The 20,062-nt window shown below is 39.3% G+C and overlaps 1 protein-coding gene across 2 annotated transcripts in view; it reads left to right on the forward strand.

The window, feature by feature from the left end:
- The first annotated feature begins 357 nt into the window (after positions 1-357).
- The window catches only part of MIER3 (MIER family member 3), a 32,348-nt gene continuing 12,643 nt past the window's right edge, over positions 358-20,062 (forward strand). For both annotated transcript variants that reach the window (XM_045075312.1, XM_045075313.1), the window contains exons 1-8: positions 358-464; positions 1,914-1,938; positions 4,980-5,125; positions 13,879-14,013; positions 15,620-15,740; positions 16,706-16,791; positions 16,991-17,063; positions 18,555-18,706. In XM_045075312.1, coding sequence (XP_044931247.1) covers positions 456-464; positions 1,914-1,938; positions 4,980-5,125; positions 13,879-14,013; positions 15,620-15,740; positions 16,706-16,791; positions 16,991-17,063; positions 18,555-18,706 — 747 coding nt within the window. In that variant the 5' untranslated portion in view covers positions 358-455. The remainder of the gene's footprint in view (positions 465-1,913; positions 1,939-4,979; positions 5,126-13,878; positions 14,014-15,619; positions 15,741-16,705; positions 16,792-16,990; positions 17,064-18,554; positions 18,707-20,062) is intronic.

A 20,062-nucleotide genomic window follows, 5' to 3' on the forward strand; every position in this document is an offset into this window, starting at 1 on the left:
AGTCGTCCCTCTACGTCTCCTGCCCGCCTCCTCCACGTCCTACCGGACTAGAGTGTCCGTCCAGCGATTCTCCGCTGCCCCGGCCGGCTCTTCGGCCTCGATTGCCTGGACGTGGGTCCGTCCCATACCCGAGTTTCCATTCGTCCCCCACTTGCCTCCAATTCGGCAGGAACTTTACTCCTAGCCGAAAGGCGAAGGGCGGGTGAGCGCCGGTGCGCATCGGCCGGTCCGCAGGGGGCGCGGGGTGCGGCGTGGGGCTCCCGGCAGGGTGGGCGTGCGAGCGGGCCGGGGGCGTCGCGGGCCGCCCTGCCCTATAAGGGGCCGAGCCGCCTCTGCCGCCGGGCGGGTGCCGGGCGGACCGCGGCGGCGGCGGCGGCGGCGGCGGCTGCGATTGGCTCAGGCGCCCCATCCGGGGACTGGGCTCGGCGCTGCTCGTTCGCCCTAAAGGTACCAATATGGCGGAGGTGAGCAGAGAAACCGGGCAGGAGCGGCCGGGCTACAGCGGGCGCCCAGCGGCGCCCGGCGCCTCCGGAGCCGGTCTGGGAGACCCGGGCCCCTTCCCGCGGCTCCACGGGGGGTGGCGCGGCGGGACGGGGGCTGCGGGGCGGCAACGGGCCGTGGCGGGGCCGGCCGGGGGGCGGGAGCGGGCGCGGGAGCGGTCTGCCTCCGGGACTAGGCCGCGGCGGCTCCGGCCCCGAGCCGGCTGCGCGACGGGGCCGGACCGGAGGTGGCGACCGGCGGCAGCGAGCCCCGGCCTGGGGACGGCGCCGTGCCTTGCTCCGGGGTAGCTGACGCGGGCCGCCGGAGCCTCCGCGCCGCTTTCTAGGGCCGGGGTGGGTGGAAACCGGCCGAGCTCCCCCCCCCACTCCGCGGCCGGATTGCAAGGCGGGGAGCGGGCTGCGCCACTGTCCTGCGGGAGGAGTGCTCTGTGCCCCCGGCCCACTGGGTCCGGGCTGCGGCGCCAAGGAGCTTCTCGCTCCACTTTGCTCTGGGCACCGAGGCAAGCGGGATGTATGGTCGCCGGGCTTCGCGGTAGGCGAGCGGGACTCCTCGCCCCGCAGCCCTGGAGGTGCGGGAACCCCTGGGTGTACAGGGGGCAATCCAAGACTCTCGACGTTATATCTAGGGGCTCTCGGTAACCCCACTTTCTTCTGGCCTGAAGGAGGGAGGCAGGGCTAGCAAAGCTGCCCCGGCCGTGTCCCCCGGGACTGGTGATCTGGGGGGAGGGGGTGGCGCAGCAGGAGCCCCTTCGGCTGGAGCTCGCTGGGGTGAGGGGCTCGCTGGCGGGCCTAAGGGAGAGACTGAACACCTTGGAAGGAACTAGCATCTCTGGGACTGAGGGGCCGCGTCTCCAGTTTCGGGAGAGAGAATGGGGGGTTTGCGCTTTGGTTTGGGGGCGGGTGTCCAGTTTCGAGCTGGCCTACGCACAGGTCCGAGGACAGCCTCGGAATTGGGGCTCTCGGGCCTCAGGGGTAGACTAGGTGATCGGAGGACGATTCCCTTCCAGGAAAGGGTCTTGCTTTGGAAGGTGGTGTTTGGGTCCGTGGAGAGCCGAGTGGGATGGGGGACTCCGCGATGCCGGGGAGTGGGGACCGATGCCGTGAGTCGACTGCTCTGGGTTTTGCTTCTCCTCTTTGTAACTTGCTGAGCTGCAAGGAGCGGCTTGGAGTTGCCTCTTAGACTCTGGGCTTCGTCCCGGGTCTGCGAGTTTGCACACTGGGGACTCGGGGAGGAAGGCGAGGCAGCCAAGAGGGGCCCGAAAGGGGCTGGGAGCGATTGGAGCGAAGCTACGTCTTATACTTTTGGCAGCTGCGGAGGAGCTCTGGGCTCCGCCTCCTCTGCGCCCTGTTGCCGGCGCTGCCTCTTCCCCCTCGGCTGCGCGATCTAACCGCACGTTTTCTTCTCTCTCCTAGGCTTCTTTTGGAAGTTCGAGCCCAGGTTTGTCCTATTTTCTTACCTCTTGATGGGTCCCAAAGGGTAATGGGGGGTGGGGGGGAGTGGCTCAGAGATATATTACTAAAGGTTTTTGCACAAAAAATTGTCCTGCGAGTTTTTTCATTTGTTTTTTAGAGTTTCAGCGTACATTTTTTTAATTAAGTTGTTTGAGGACAGAGAAGTTACACTTTTCTTTTTTTGCTTGCATGTTTAAAAAAATAGCTTGTTACAAAGCTGCTAACAGACAAGTGTTCTTTTTAGTAATTAATCTTTAGTTATCGCATACCGGTTTTTTTCTCCAAGCCTGAAACAGTTAATCCCGAATTAACTTTCCACTAACTTTTCCAGATTAGTTTAGGTTTTATTTTATTTATTTATTTTTTTTTCAAGAAATCAGCTCTTTAATTTGTTGAAACTTTGGGATTGCTTACATCGCTTAGTAACTAGCCATGACTCCCCATCTTGCCTTATTTTGTCTCCTAAATTTTTTCATAATTGAGAAATGACTATAGATTTATTGAAATTAGAACTTGAGTGTTAGGTAAAGCTACCCACCTTAAAAGAAACATAGAATTACAAGTTTGTCACGTGAAAGTGGTGATACAGAATTTTTGAGGTGAGACAACCTTAGATGATCTAGTAGTGTTTAACCTTTTAGAAATGGGAAATATTTCAGGTTCTGATGAAAGCAAGGGACTGTCTCCTGAACTGTCTATGTAGCATTATTGCATACAGTTTAGGATTTCTGGCTCCCTTGAATACCATAATGGAGAGGACAGTTTTGTTTCAGTTTCTCACCCCCTTTCCAGCCCTTTTTTGGCTGTCTCTTTTCCCTCTAATAGTCTCCAGGAAAAGTATCTCTGAACTACTCCAAGTCCCTTACTTTACACTTGAGAAAACTTTTAAATAACTCTACTGAGAGTCACCTAGTTAATAGAGCCTATAAAAGCTCCCAAATCTTCCCTTGCAGCATATTGCCTTAGTGAACAGCCCATTTCCTTGCGTATTACTTTGTGTATTTAGTTGACTTTTAAGGTCTCACTTGATTATCCTTCAAGGTATTAGAAAATAATTAGTCACAGAGTAGAAGAAATTTGTGGTTATTTTTTAAATAGCTGTCTACATCTTTACATTTAAAAGATTGTTTTAAAAAATTTTTCTAATTTTTAGACAAACATTTCTTTGTCATAACTGATTTCAGGAACAGAGTATTTATATACATGATGCCAAACATCTGGATGATAATGGAATTTTTCCATTTTGCATCACTGTCTGCTTTTAAGAAGTTGCAATCCAAATAAAGAGCAAGAAGACATTGTGGCTTTCGTGTTTAAACAAATTTTTATAACCTGTTTTTAATCACTTAGCCAATTTTCAAGAAAATTTTAGAACTTAGAAGAGGCTCGTGAGGTCATCTAAGCCAACACTATGCATTTCACAAATGAAAAACTGGACTTGGGCCCAGAAAGTTTGAATGACTTGCCTCAGGTCTCAGCAGGCCAGGGACAAAGGCAGGAGTAGATCCTTAGGCCCTTTGATTTCTAGCCCTTAACTGAATACCTTCCACTTTAAGAGGGAAGAGCACAGTGACCAGTGATATGGGGATTACAGAAGAGGACAGGGTTCTGCCTTAAAGAGGTAGAAGAGTTACCATCTGTTTCATCCCTGACACTTTGGGTACCACAGGGGTTTCCAGAAATTCCTCAAAATAGGAAATTGATGATGGTGGATGATCTGCTTTTGAGCTCTTCAGTAACTATTCATTTTTCTCCTTAAAATTAAGTTAAACCGTCTGCATTTCAACAGGTTTGAAAATGAACTGATAATATCTTTCAACATTAAAAAAAAAAAAACCACCATAATGTAAGCTTCCTAAATAATTGAGTTCCACAGAAGTTGTGTTATTTTTAGGACTAATTAGAGTTCTCCAAACTTAGAAACAAAATCATGGAATTACATCTGTATTTTTTCTCACAGTGAAAAATCTTTGCAGTAGGTCAGTACTTTGTGGTGATCTCATATTGTCCTTAAATGTTTGAAATTCAAAATATTAAATAGCTTTATTAAAAACAGACCAAACTTTTTATGTTAGATGTATTTCCTTCCACTTTCCCCTTCCTCTACCCCAAGATTCTGGTACTTCTTTTCTTCCCTGCTCCTATGTTAACTGGTCTAATTGAATTAGATACTAGAGAAAACTGTTTTTCATAGATTCAGTTTCATTCTCTTGGGATTGTGAATTTTACTCATTTCTCAACTTCATTTTCAGAGTATCCTGTAGACTTCACATTTGCCTTAGAAAAGCATTGCAATTTCATAAACCAGTATGACTTGGCCAGAACAAATTGCATCTTTCAAAAACCTATAGATACGATTTTTCTATATTTCCTTCGCATTATCTTAAACACTAATTACCTTATTAGTCGTCCAAAGAAAAGCATGTTCTTATAATTTAATGCCTGTGTGGAGAGTTTGAAATACAGTTCTGGACATGAAAAGTGACATACTACTTTTAGAGACCGATTAGCTATATAGTTGCTTTTCAAAAACTTGAATTTTTTCCTATGAACCCGATTTCTATTGTGTTTTGTACCTTTGAGGGTTGTAAGTAGGGTAACATATATATTCTCTTTGCTTGAAGTATTGAGCTTTAGTGTATAACAGTTTCATATGAAATCTTCCATTAACAAATAGTCTGTCATTTTTATGTTGCTTTTAGACAAATGCATTAAACTGACAAGTTTGACTTTTAGAACATTTTTTTTAGGACTCCTCTGTTTAAATCATTTTGCTGCCAATATAGGTTCTGTTCTCATGGACTGGACTTTTATTAACGTGTTTTTAAATTACTCTGCCTTGTTCTTTTGCTGATTTAGATATCTTTTCAGAACTATATGGTCTTTATAACCTGTTAAGTATATAGTAAATGGATTTAATAAAGCTCACATATAAACATTAAAAGGAACTGGCAGAAGAACACAAATTATTTTTTCTTGTAAGTAGTGTTGTGAATATGTAAAGTGATTCAGTTTGTTTCATTCCAGTTGGGTCTTTGTCTTCCGAGGATCATGATTTTGACCCTACTGCTGAGATGTTGGTCCATGACTATGATGATGAAAGAACTCTCGAAGAAGAGGAAATGATGGATGAGGGTAAAAACTTCAGTTCTGAAATTGAAGACTTGGAAAAGGTAAAGGATTTTACTTTCATATTTTAATAACAAACTTAGAGTAAAGATTTTGATATTGTATTATGTATTATTTTACCATCTACCTGAAATAAAAATAGGTTCCGCGTCTTTGTTTTTGACCTTTTATGGACTGTCACTGATTTTCTCATTATTTTGAAGGAAAGCCTAATAAGTAAATTTTCACTTAATCTTTAAAAATTATTTTATAGCTCTTAATCTAATTTTTAAGTATTTGAAGCACAGTGAAGTAGGTATGTGTGGTCATCTTACAGATGAGAATCTTACATAATGAGATATAGAGAACTGTGGGTCCTAGACTTGTTGCTGAATTGTAGTCCAGCCCAGTGCATTAAACCGCATTATTCTACTGAGGGTAACACTTGAGTTTAATTAAACACCGCAGTAGATACAGGGAGAAGTCTCTTCCTTTTTTTTTTTTAAAGATTTTATTTATTTATTTGATAGAGATCACAAGTAGGCAGAGAGACAGGCAGAGAGAAAGAGAAAGGGAAGCAGGCTCCCTGCTGAGTAGAGAGCCAGATGCAGGACTCAATCCCAGGACCCTGAGATCATGGCCTGAGCTGAAGGCAGTGGCTTAACCCACTGAGCCACCCATACGCCCCAGAAGTCTCTTCCTTTAAATAGTTTGTAATCTGGTAGAATACTGAAAGAATGTTGAAAGAGAAAAAGTTTTACTCTATTTTTTTTTTTTTTTTTTTTTTTTTACGATTTTTTGAGAGAGAAAGAGAGACAGCCAGAGAGGGAACACAAACAGGAGGAATGGGAGGGAGAGGCAGGCTTCCCATTGAGAGGGGTGCCTGATGTGGGGGCTTGGTCACAGGACCCTGTGGGATCATGACCTGAGCTAAGGCTGATGCTTAATGACTGATTAAAAAATAGAGTAGGGGCGCCTGAGCCACTCAGGTGCCCCTACTCTGTTTTTAATTGTAAAATAATAATGTCCCATTTTCCACCCCTCAGTCATCTTTTAAAAAGTTGGCAATAGGGGCACCTGGGTGGCTCAGTGGGTTAAAGCCTCTGCTTTCGGCTCAGGTCATGATCCCAGGGTCCTGGGATCGAGCCCCACATCAGGCTCTCTGCTCAGCAGGGAGCCTGCTTCCTCCTATCTCTCTGTCTGCCTCTCTGCCTACTTGTGATCTCTGTCTGTCAAATAAATAAATAAATCTTTAAAAAAAAAATAAATAAAAAAAAATAAAAAGTTGGCAATAATAAATGTAGTTTGTAACTTCTTAAACCTAAAATCAATAGAGATGGAAATGAACTGGATTTTATTTATTTTATTTTTTTAAAAGATTTTATTTATTAATTTGACAGGGATCAGAAGTAGGCAGAGAGGCAGCAGGCAGAGAGAGAGAGGAGGAAGCAGGCTCCCCAGGATCAGAGAGCCCGATGTGGGGCTCCAATCCAGGACCCCGGGATCATGACCTGAGCCGAAGGCAGAGGCTTTAACCCACTGAGCCCTCCAGGTGCCCCGAACTGGATTTTAAACACATATTTATACCAGGACTATAGAGAGAGGTCTCTGTAGGGGTGATTTGAAAAAATGTTGGATTGTAATTATCTATAAATTAATCTTATTTGCACATTTCTGATCAGCTCAGAATAACAAAAGCTTTCAGGAATAATATTAAATAGTAATAATCTTTTGTGTTTTTTATTATTATTATTTTTAAAGATTTTATTTATTTATTTGAGAGATCACAAGTAGGCAGAGAGGCAGGCATAGAAAGTGGGGGAAGGAGGCTCCCTGTCAAGCAGAGAGCCCGATTCGGGATTCGGGACCAGATCCCAGGACCCTGAGATCATGACCTGGGCCGCAGGCAGAGGCTTAACCCACTGAGCCACCCAGGCGCCGAATCCTTTGAGTTTTTATACCTCTTTTTCTTCACGAAGACAAGATACATTCTTTTCTTTTTTTTCCTGTTTTTTTTTTTTATATCTTATTTATTCTATCAATATCAAAAGAGGTGGTTTAATATCACCAATTTTTGTTTTTAATTTTTAAAAATTTTTTTTATTTTTTAGTAAACATATAATGTATTATTAGCCCCAGGGGTAGAGGGACAAGACACATATCTATATAATCTCTTCTGCTGTCTTTGTAAGGCAGAGATGAATTCTTATTGCATAACTTCCTTCATGTTCATATACAGGGAAATAGAGGCAGTCTTGAGGATCTAGATCCCAGGCTTGCTCTGGTAGACCTGAAAATTTCTAAATGTGTTCATTCACTTGACAAATTAACCCAAGAAAATTGTTGTTAGATTTAATCATTTAAAAAAAAACAAACCAATTCACAGCTAAACAGATTTGAGAATATAGGATAAAATGGTTGGGAAATAATTAAGAAAAGCTTAGGGTATTGCTGCTCCTTTCAGGGGTGATGATTAAATGGTGTCTTTTGATAAGAAAAGATGTCCAAGAGTCTTGAGCTCTGCCTTGGCTTTATTCAGGCACTTCCTTCCCAGTTCTTATGATGGGTAGCCTAGAATAACTGAGAATTATAATCCAGCTAACATTATCTCTCTGTCGGGGCGCCTGGATGGCTCAGTGGATTAAAGCCTCTGCCTTCGGCTCAGGTCATGGTCCCAGGGTCCTGGGATGGAGCCCTGCATTGGGCTCTCTGCTCAGCAGGGAGCCTGCTTCCCTCCGCCCCGCCTGCCTCTCTGCCTGCTTGTGATCTCTCGCTCTCTCTGTCAAATAAATAAAATTTTAAAAAAACAAAACAAAACATTATTTCTCTGTCAAATAAATAAAACTATTAAAGAAATAAACACTGGTAATTAATTTTTTGCTTTGTAGTGGTATCTATCACTGAATTTGATAATTCAGAAAAATTAGGTCTTTATTTCAACTTTTCTGTACTTGGACAGTTTTGCTTCTTGGCATTTTATGACATTTTTGGAAATTTCAGAAAACTATAGGTGATCTTTTTTTTTTTTTAAGATTTTATTTATTTATTTATTTATTTGACACAGAGAGAGAGAGATCACAAGTAGGCAGAGAGGCAGGCAGAGAGAGGGGGAAGCAGGCTCCCCGCTGGGCAGAGGGCCCAATGTGGGGCTCCATCCCAGTACCCTGGGATCATGACCTGAGCCAAAGGCTGAAGCTTAACCCACTGAGCCACCTAGGTGCCCCACTACAGGTGATCTTTAAACAGATTCAAGTGAAGACCTAAGAACTTTGTCTCCACTTAGAAGCCTAATCATTCTCTCATGGAACAATGGACAAGAGGACCTATTTCTAAGAGTGATTGCCCACTTCCTCTGAACTATAACTCTTATCTGTGGTAAAGCATAACTATGTAGATGTGGTCTCTATTCTTTGTTGATGTTTAATGAAATGAGAAATTGAATAAACAGCAGATAGTCACAAATACAAAGAGTAAAGATCATTTATAGAAGAAATTTAAAATTATTTCTATATCATTTAAAGTACTCTTGTTAATCTTTTTTTATTGGAATACTGATTTAGGTGTTCTTACCTGTTCACAGTCTTAGGGGCTTGATGTTAATGTTTGTTTTTAGAAATTACAAGTAGTTTTTATATTCGTTGTAAACTTGATAGTTTATAGACTATAAATATGGCTGTATTTTAATGCTTACAGATTTTTGGTACTAAGAGATAAAAACAGTTTTTGTATAGTAGAACTTTGGTATAGAGAATACATTTTGTGACTAGATATATGTTATGAAACATATAAAATAAGGTTTACATTGTGTCTTACTATAGTTTATTCATGTTACTGTTTTATGAAGTTTTAATTTAATAGTCTCCAGCTATAACTTTTAGAGAATTTCTTTACAATAATTTGTAGATTTCTCACTTGATATTCATTGTGAAACGAGAAAGTAAAAATCACCTTTTCTTCCACTTACACTTTGGTATAGATCCTTTCTGTTTTGTGGGTTTTTTTTTTTTATTAAGTTTTTAAAACTACAGGTATACTGTTTTTGCAATGCACATTTTAAGATATTAGACTGGTGTTATATGAAAATTGTTCTACACTTCACTTAGACAATTTCTTTTGATCAATCCAGGAACACCATCAGGTGTATCAGGTAAGTATTAGCATTATTTCCTTGGTTAAGAGTCCCTGTTGATTGTGAAATCTACCACAGATGTAGAAATAATATAGATGGGGCAGGGAGGAACAGTACTATGGGATATGTGGACATTGGTAGTGGGATGCATCCTGATTTCTGGTATGTGAGGTTATGCATCGTAGGATCAAGGAAATTATGATACTTTTTTGTACAGTTGAAGAAATGTAGGTGAGAGGAGTTAGGTGATTTGCCTACAGTAACGGTTAGCAGTTAGTCCTCTGCCTCTAGATTTTATATTCTTCCTGATACAAAACCTTTGAGTTAGAAAATACTTCATTTATAAGGATGACTAGACTCAAATACACCCTTTAAAGTTTAGGGTCAATGAAATGCCTGAGAAAAAGGAGAAAAATCTTCTACCTGGGATAAGGTGCTGGATCAAACTTCTAAGCTGTTAGATCTAGTCACACAGATCTCAGAGATGGAGATTTACTCATTCCATTTTTTAAAAAAAACTTTTGTACTTCAGAGGGTTAAGTCCTTTATTAATAGGTCTAATAGAAAAGAAACCTCATTTGTGAAGTGTTACAGAGATTGGATTTACCTTTCCTAGTTTTGCTACACAAGTTTTAGTACAAGTAATTTCTATATTTTAGCATCCGCTCCCTTTAGGTAACTAGTGTCATTCCTTGAATGTGTTGGTGAAGTTCCACTAAGATAGTCACCGTCTTCCTCAATACATGATCATACTTTTGTCTTTATAGAGAAAGTAGGGTTTTCATGAGTCACTACCTGGAATCTCCTGTGTACCCCACACATACAAATTTAACTTTTAAACTCATTCTTTCTTCTCCCCCTCTGTCCCAAGAGTATATGCCACATCTTAGGCTAATTCGTAATTCCATCCCTCCCGCCCTGAGCCTGTTCTTCCCACTTATTCTTTTATTTCAGTATAGAAAATCCTACTCATATGTTTCCTAAATTGGGGAGAAATTTTTTTTAACCCTGTGTTGCCTTTAGTGATTCTTGTTTTATAGTGTGTATTCTTTCTCCCTCCATTCAGTCCATTCAGAGTACCTTCTCCCCTCCATCAATTCAGCTTTGTTTCTCCCAGCAGGCTGTAGGGTCACCAATAATTTCTGCTTGACAGGTACAGAGAATTCCTCTCTTTATTTTCACTTGATTTTTCTTTGATATTTGGCCTAAGTGACTGTCTCTGGTATCCACACTTGCTTCTTCCTTAGCTTATGTAATTCTGCTTTCTCTTAGTTCTAAGTCCTCTCTGGTATCTCCCTCTTTTGTATTTATGGGCCATTCTTTCTTTGCCCGCATTTTAACTGATGGCGTTTCCCAGAGTTCTAGCTTTTGTCTTCTCACTCTGTATGCCTTTTCTGGGTGACCTCATTCAAGCCCATTGCGTCACCTTTGCCTTGAATTATTATTTACCACCCCATTGTCCACCTTCAAGTTTGTCTGATGTTTCTGTCTCATAACAGTACTATAGGTATTTAGCCTTAGCGGGTCAGAAACCGGCAATCCATTTAGACTCCTCTGTCACTTTGATTCATTTTATCAAGTAAAGAAATAAATTCTTTTCTCTTAATTTCACTCAGATAATTCCCTTCCTTAATTGGGGCTCTCATTATTTTCAAAATGTATATTGTACTTAAAATTTTCCAGACATAGCCCATCATCTTCTAGGGTGATATATCTGGAAGTTCTTCTGATACTCCCTTCTCTTTTCTGTCTGTCCTCTCACCTTTGGCTTTAGGTATCATCTAGATGCTAACAAATGCCAGATTTATATCTCTAGCCCATCCTGATCCTGTGAACACTAGGCTGCTGGCCAACTTAACTCTTCTACTTAGATGTTTCTTAGTCCTCTCCAACTTAACTTTTGTCTTCTGCAGAACTCTTGTTTCCTTCAGAAACCCTTCCTTCAGTCCTTTGTTTTTGTTTTTTTTTTCAAAGGTTTTATTATTTGACAGACAGAGCACAAGCAGGGGGAGCAGCAGGCAGAGGGAGAAGGAGAAGGGCTCCCCTCTGAGCAGGAAGCCCAATGTGGGACTCAGTCCCAGGACTCTGGTATCATGATCTGAGCTGAAGGCTCGTTTAACTTACTGGCCCACCCAGGCACCCCTTCTTCAGTCCTTTCTATCTCAATAAAAGTTACCACTTTTACTCAAATAGAGTTGCTTAAATAGAAATCTGGAGAGGCATTGTTTTCACTCCCACATCCAGGAGCTCATTTGATTCTACCTTAGAATATATATCATCTATTTACTTTTCTCCATGTTTATATCCTACCTTAATCCATCATGGAACCCTTAGGTGGTCTCCCTGCTTTTCTCTTCTCTTTCCATCTCCTCAACCTTTTCTTTATGTAACTCCCCAACATTTAAGAAAAAATAAAGTCATGGCACTCCCCCTTCATCACCCCCCCACTTTTTTTTTTTTTTTAGTTTTCATTCACTTCCCATTGCCCTGGGAGTAAAGGGCACTCTCTACCTTCCCTTTGACCTTGTGAAAGTATACATTATTCTGTATTTCAGGACCCTCTTTATTTCCTTTGGATTCATCATAATTGACAGTTTTGTATTTGGGTATTGTCATTATCCCCCGCCACCCTCTTCCCCTACCACCCTGGTCCCCCAGACTGTGCATTGTAGAAGGGCAAGACCTCTTTTTCATACCAGCACTTGGTACAACGGCTTACTGGCACCCAGTAACTGCTCAGTCGGTGTTTCTTATGACACACCAGAAGGCCCTAGTACATAGCTCTCATCTGTCGAATGATGCTTAGCTTGGTCTTTGTCCCCTATGTGGCACCTCCCTAATCTCATGTATGCCATTATTCCTGCAGTTTAGTTCTTCCCTTCTCTTATCTATCAATGTATCTACCATTTTTGGAATTGATTATTGCAGTCACCACATTGTATTGTAATTGTTAACTTACCGGTTTCTTCCATCAAGACTGAACTCATTGAGAGCAGGGATTTTCTATAAATCTCTGTATCTACATCTAGCAACCTCTGCATAGTACCTAGAACCCAGTAAATGCTGTGTTGATGGAAAGGTGGACTATTAGTGTATGATGTATGAAAATTGACATAGAAACTATGAGGTTTTGAAGAACTATTACAGACAGGTGCAATGCAACGCAATCTCCTCTTAGAACTGATACGAGCCAAAGGGAATAGGCTGCATGGAATCTGCAAGGAGCAGGGTCAGAGAGACTGAATCTGGTTCTGGGCACATTTGAGGGGTTCTGTTCTTTGGTTTGAGAGAAGAATAATTGATGAGGTTTCCCCATGGCATGGATGACCTTCCAACTCCATTTCTGCTAACTCTATGCTACTAAAACAGCTTTTTAACTGATTTCAATCCCAAGCTGAAAGGATTTCATGAGTGACAGGATTGGTACGGTCACTGGAAAGGCATAGGTCTCCTACTGCAAATTTACAAAGTCAAATTCTGTTATAAACCTTATTCTAAGTTAATTTAGCATGAATCTGTTTGAATCAGGCACAGTGAAAAATACAAGTTCTAGACCTGTAAAGGTGAAAGTCAGATTCTTGGGTACCTCCCCAAGCCTGGCAGGCAGTATGTTTCTAGAAATCACAAGTGGCTCATTTCAACTCACTTTGTGATCTGCTGAGGACATGTTTTACATACTCCGCTTTAGCATTTTCATGCTTTTGCTTCATGACTTTGACATTTTGCCTTAAAGGGAAAACTAAACCTATAGGCAAGCTTAATGAATTTCTTAATAGATGAGCATAAACATTTCTTAAAATGTTGAGCAGATTAATCTAATCTATAGATTTTTTTTGTATTTATGTATTTGAATAATTATAAATAGTTGTAAACACTTTAGTAGTTGAATTAAGATATTTTTGAAAAGGTGATACACCACTTATTTTCAGATGGATTAGTTGGGGGGAAAAGTATACCAAAATGTGGCATAGCATAGGTATTCATAACACAGGAAGCACTGCAGCCAAAGTATTTACTTTTATCAAAGCATTGCTGCAAGTAAGTGAACTGGCACTGGGATTTGAACCCAGAACTAAACCTCCGTTTTGTCACCTCTAAGATGGTGGTAATGATACTAACTTCATTAGGTGTTTATAAGAGAGAAACTTAAAACAGTTACACAGAGTACAGATAAAGTGTTAGTAATATAAAAGGATAATTTTGAATAGTAATGTATAAGTATTATTAGTATTAGTGATTGCTTAGCAGTGATTGCCCTTCAGCTATCATCTAAGTAACATGAAGAATAAACCAAGTGATCAGTTGTTAAGTCCAAGGAAACAAGCTGAATATTACATGAAGTTATTGATTGATTAATTGTGACTTCTTTCAAGGTAAATCTTTATACTAATGTGAATGTTTTAAAAAAATCACTAAAGCAAATATTTGGGGAATTTTTTAAAGAGTAAAATGCTGCTGGAAATAAAAATGAAGATATTAATCATTAGGGTTTTTGTTAATATATTAATAATACTCTTAAGTGTTTGAGCCTGTTTTCTAGCAATAGTACAAAAAGAACAACTAAAATTTGGCTTTGATATGATACTGCTGTTTTTTTGAAAATTTATGAACATTAATGGCATCACAGTTTATCTGTGCTTCTGTATTGTGACATCTACTGAGCTTATGTTTGTGTCCTGGCTTGAATAGGAAGGAAACATGCCTCTAGAAGATTTACTGGCGTTCTATGGCTATGAACCTACAATTCCAGCAGTGGCAAATTCCAGTGCAAATAGCTCCCCAAGTGAACTTGCTGATGAACTACCAGACATGACACTAGACAAAGTGAGTACAGGCGTTTAGTGAGTTGGGGGAAATTGGAGGGGGAGACAAACTCTGAGAGATTGTGGACTCTGATAAACAAACTGAGGGTCTTAGGGGTGGTGGGGTGTGGGTGAGCCTGGTGGTGGGTATTAAGGAGGGCATGTATTGCATAGAGCACTGGGTGTGGTGCATAAACAATGAATTTTTAGAACACTGAAAAAAAATAAGATAAAAATAAAATTTTTAAAAAAGAAGAAAAATTCCAGATCCATTACCATTGGGTGTTTTTATTAGTTTCCTTTTAACTGAAAGCATTTTATATTTCTGAAATGTAAATTTCTTATTGACCCATTGCTCTTTATCATTATTGTGACTGATTTAAATATTGTTGGGCTTTGATTACACTGCTTTAAAAGTGTTAATGGCTTCTTAATACTTTGTATGTTTGAGTGTTCTCCCATAAAGTTTATTTTTCCTATGTTGACATATTGTATCTAAACTTAGATTTTGCCCTGTTTTTGATCTTCTGAACTCTTGAATCTATTGATTAATAAATCCCCTCCAGAAGCCTTCAAACCAAGCTGGCTTAGATGTGACATGGTTGGAGAGAAGTTCTGTTTTCTTGGGCTCTGCGAGTGGCAGCAGCCACAGCAGCCAAGGTCTTGGTGATATATCTGTAACATTGTTGGTTGCAGGGAAGGCATAGTCCCTGCTGAGGAAAGTTCATACAGCCAGGGTCTCTGCTAACTTTCTATGGTCTCTGGAAAGCTTTCCTTGCCTTTCAGATCTCAGACAGGGAGAGGAATCCACATCTTGGAACCTCTTCCTGTGAGTTTTGTTGTTCCCCCTTTTTCAGTCAAATGTGGTATTAATGTACCACATCTTAATGACTGTAGTCACCCAGGAAATATTGAGTGCCTACTATGTACCAGAACACAGATGACTATATCCTTAGATAAAAGTTAATTCAAACCTGTTTCTTTTAAAATTATATCACTAGTCAGGAGTTTTTCATTGGTTAGATTTTTTTTTTTTTAATTATTGGAGAATAAGAGTTTGGAGAATTTTTTGGTTTTGTTTATTTATATTGGTAGAAAGTGAGTTTAATTTTTACTCACATAGAAATAAGATGATTTTTGGGGTGCCTGGGTGGCTCAGTCATTAAGTGTCTGCCTTTGGCGCAGGTCATGATCCTGGAGTCCTGGGATCGAGCCCTGCATCAGGCTTCCTGCCATCCCTCTCTTGTTGTATCTCTCTCAATCAATAAATAACATCTTAAAAAAAAAAATTATTTTTGTTGTAAATTCACTAAAAATTAGCCTGCAGGTTCAGATAAGCTTTCTGCTCCTCTGTGAGTTAGGCAGACTTAATCTGTTAATAAATATTATACATAGTTAAGTACCAAGTGTCATTAAGTATTTATATACATGAAGTAAATTATAGGAGCATTTCATACTTACTTTTCTCAAAACTAAGGGGCTTTCAACAAGTTTTTAATTGTATCATAATACATAGTGTTTATAAATAATATGAAGTTGATGAAGTATTACTCTTTTTTTAAATGAAAAAATTTTTTTTATGAGATGTAATAATTTCTAACTCCAGCACTGCATTCTTATTCCTATAGGAGGAAATAGCAAAAGACCTATTGTCAGGTGATGATGAGGAAACTCAGTCTTCTGCCGATGACCTGACACCATCTGTGACTTCCCATGAAACTTCCGATTTCTTCCCTAGGCCTTTACGATGTAAGAAACTCAGTCGTTACTGATTAATAGTAGCACCTATGCTCTGGCTCAAGTATGTTTTATGGCATTCACTAGTTTGTCAGACATAAAACAAAACAACAAAAGAGTTCGTCAAAATATTCTAAGTGTTTTACTTAATGGAAATATAATTCTGTTACAATCCAAATACGATTGTAACTTTTTATTGGGGTAAAGTTGAACTAACATGTTGTTTTAAAACTTAAAACATTTCGTTAGTTTTGCAAAGCTGTCTGTTTTCTTTCCCAAGATTCATCTGTTGCTATGGTAACCAATCTTAGTTCTTCAACCATGAAATTTTATGGACATTTCTTGACTTGTTTTAGAAGGCCCTTTACTCTCCTGGTTTTGAAAACCATCAGATGCTCAATAAGTATTTTTTATCTTTTTAGTGATTTAGTTCTTTTTTCTTCTTTTTAGTTCTTGGTGTTACCCCTTAATGTATATCAGTAATATTTAAAACGACTTTGAAGTGAAATAATTTCTTACCTATAGTCTTGCTTATTTTTTTAGGTATTTTGATCATAGAAGAACTATTCACTTAACAAATAAATGCAAATACACATACAGGTGTATGTGTGCAAAAACATTTTTGATATACTTAATATGCACCTCTTTGTTTCCCATTCTGGGTTAGCATAAAAGAACTCTACTGCTTTCTGTTTTTTTAAAAAGGTGAACATAGTGGTTTTCCTTTGCCTTCAGAAACTCTTTGATAGTAGACCAAAAAAATCTTAAGGATACTATACACTTTCTTAGTATTTTCAGTGTCTTGTTTTGACTAGTGTTAAAATGTAAATAGTAAAATAAGTTGAGTATATTTGTGCTGATCTCATTCATTCAACAGATTTTTTATAAAATACCATGTGCCAGGGACATGTGCTGCAAAAACAAGCAGTAAAACCCTTTATAAAATTTGATTTTTTTTTTTTTTTTTTTTTTTTTAGCAAATACTACATGTGATGGAGATAAGGAATCAGAAGTTGAAGATGTTGAAACAGACAGCGGTAACTCACCTGAAGATTTGAGGAAAGTAAGTTGAGTTACCATCATAATAACTTAGTGGATAGTTTGGACTAAAGTAGCTTTTAAAAACATTTCTGAAGTAACTTAAGATAATTTTGCTGTTGTGAGATGAAAGTTCTTTCAACTTGTAGTAACTCATTAATGAGTTGGAACTGGTTTTTCAGTGTATTTTTATAAGTTGTTTTTACTTCTGAATTTTCTTGTAGGAAATAATGATTGGTTTACAGTATCAGGCAGAGATTCCCCCTTACCTTGGAGAGTATGATGGTGATGAGAAAGGTAAGATTCTTGGTTTTGCTTTTGATACTATTTGGTAGGCCAAACTATCCCTTAATATGTTTGTTTATTTGTTTATATATCAACCTAGGTAGTATACATCATTTTTAGGGGAAGATTTTATTTATTTATTAGAGAAAGATAGAATGTGCAAGTAGGGGGAACTGCAGAGGGAGAGGGAGAAGCAGACTCCCCACTGAGACGGGAGGCCATTGTGGGGCTCAATCCCAGGATCATGACCGGAGCCAAAGGCAGATGCTTAACCAACTGAGCAACCGAGGTGCCCTCAGCCTTGGCAGTGTAAAGATAGATTTGGAGTCAGTGAAAGTTTAGGCCTGACTCAGGAATAATATATCAAAATTAACAGATTTAGAGAACCACTTCTGTCTTTATACAGTGCTTCTTAGCCCTACGGGTATGCTAAGGCACCAGGTAAAGTCATGGAATGCCTCTGCAGGTACATCTGTTTGACCTACATCCCATTCTAGTAGAAGTGGGTAGAATCTCATAACCTGAGATAATGAGCACATTAGAGATAAAATGCTCTTGCAAAGAAAACTCTTGATGAATAAAGACTCTAGAAGAAATTCTTCTGTACGAGCCCTGAAAGCGAAGGTGATAGAACAATTCTGTTTCTTTTTTTGTACACCCCTACTTAAGTGTAATTGGTTTTTCTTCACATTTTTGGTAGATCCCAGTTATAATTGGTTCTGAAAATATGGCAGAAAATAAAAATACAGATACATTTCCCTAGCTGAACTTGGGAAGCCTGGAGATTTGACCGTGCACATTTGACTTTCCCTAAGGAGTCAGTTTGTCCCTGTGACATCATGGGGCCAGAGCAGCACAGCGACACAACTCTTCCTTAGTTTTTCTTTTTCCCTTTGCTCTGTTAGGTTATCCTCCATTTAAAGGAAGGGAAGATGGGCTACCCTAAGGTTGTTAGCATTGGCAGCTTCAGCAACAATATTTTTCTAAATTGCTCTCAAAATGCTGTTCTCAGGGAAGCAAAAACAGTAGTTGATCTTGAGATGTCCCAGCCTTTCCATCCCCCCGCCCAAATGACACACACCCTTGAAGTCAAGAACATGCTCAGCCACTATCAATAAAGGCATAGAGTTCAAGAAAAACTCTAGTGAAGCTATTACAGAATTTATACAGGTTATTTTTCCCCCCCATTAGGAGAATATAAAACACCCTCTGCGTTTTACATTAGATTTCACTAGGCATAGAATGCCTTCTCATTGGATAGTGAATCCTATCAGCGAGAAAGCTACTTGCTCTAAGCATTGAAACACTCAGCCCTCAATAAAGTTAAAAAAATTTTTTTTATACCTTTACCAATTAAAGAGTCATCTTGTGAGACAATCAAATTGCTGCCTCAGAGTTAGTTGTGTGTAGTGTATAGCCTATCAAAGAAGAGGAAGGACAATTAATATACATCTAGGAGTATGTTTACTATTTTTAATGTGTTAATGGAATTTTCTTTGTTAGTGTATGAAAATGAAGACCAGTTACTTTGGCGTCCTGGTGTGGTTTTGGAGAGCAAAGTTAAGGAGTATCTTGTTGAGACCTCATTAAGAACTGGAAATGAAAAAATAATGGATAGGATATCTGCAGGAACGCACACAAGGGACAATGAACAGGTATACTTCCACTTCTGTTGAAACAGCAGCTAATTAATCTCTCTTGGTTTTCTTTTCTTTTTCTTTCTTTCTTTCTTTTTTTTTTTTTTTAAAAGAAGGGGGACAGGGGTGGAGGTCAGAGAATTTTAAGCAGGCTCCTTGCCCAGCCCGGAGCGGATGCGGGGCTCGATCTTTATAAGCCTAAGATGACCTGAGCTGAAATCAGGAGTCAAATGCTTGACCGACTATGCCACCTTCTTGACTTTCTTATATATGATTCAAGTATTTCTTACATGTGAACTGGATATCTCTTTCGCTATAGATTTTTAAAACTTGGAAAACGCTGGTTAAGGAAAAGTCCCACGACCTAGTGATAACCACTCCATACTGTTTCACATTTTTTCTTCTGGTCCTTTCTTCTGTGTGTATGTGCATATCTTAATTTGAATCACTTATTTTCCTTGCCTTTGAGAATTCTTTAGTATCTCTTCCTGATGACTATATATAGCTATAATATAACTTATTTATAAGTAGCTATAATATAACTTATTTAAACATTCTCTATGGTTGGACCTTAGATTTTATAATAAAGGTATTTTTTAGATTATTCTTGAATTCTGTTCAGGAAGTGTTGAAAAGTATTACCTATTAAGATTGTATAAATATGCTCTAGGAGCATTTTTTAGGCACTGTGTGTGTACCTATAGTTGCAGGATACTCTTGATTATATGTGGAATGGGACTGGGCAATTTCCCTATGTTAGATGATTCTTTTCTAGTTCGGAAAAATTAGACCCTTGCCTAGTAAGGGTCTTCTTTTTTTTTTTTTGAATGCCCCTGGTATTGCCATCTGACGTCATTTTGCCCCTCTTGTATACTTTTCACTCTATCTTTAGCCTCAATAATCGTAATTGAAATGAATATCCAGAGAGATTTGGACTCAGACTTGAATTTCCAAGTAACATACAGAAGTCGTTGTAGCTGAATTTCGGAGTAGCTTTGCAGCTGTCAAAAAGAAACCCCCCCAGGTTTTTGTATTGATAGTCTATTAAACTATAATTTAATTTTGGAAGAATTAATACCTTTAAAACACTAAACCTTCCAGTTCAAGAACATGGTCCGACTCTCCATTAATTTTACCTTTTTTTAATCACTCAAATGTTTGTGTTTGTGTATCATGTAGATCTAATTAACTTAATTTGACAATATCTTAAATATTTATGTGTATTTAATACTTTTGTTAATAGGAACTCTATTATAATTATATATTGTTAATATAGAGAAATAATCAATTTTTTCAGAATGTATTTTTTCTCAAGTAAAATTAATTTTCAGTTTTTATCAGGCTTTCTGGTCTTAAAGTCATTATTGAATTATA

The sequence above is a fragment of the Mustela putorius genome, unplaced genomic scaffold, assembly GCF_011764305.1.
Source record: "Mustela putorius furo isolate JIRA1106 unplaced genomic scaffold, ASM1176430v1.1 tig00000145_pilon_pilon_pilon, whole genome shotgun sequence".
In the NCBI taxonomy this organism is placed as follows: domain Eukaryota; kingdom Metazoa; phylum Chordata; class Mammalia; order Carnivora; family Mustelidae; genus Mustela; species Mustela putorius.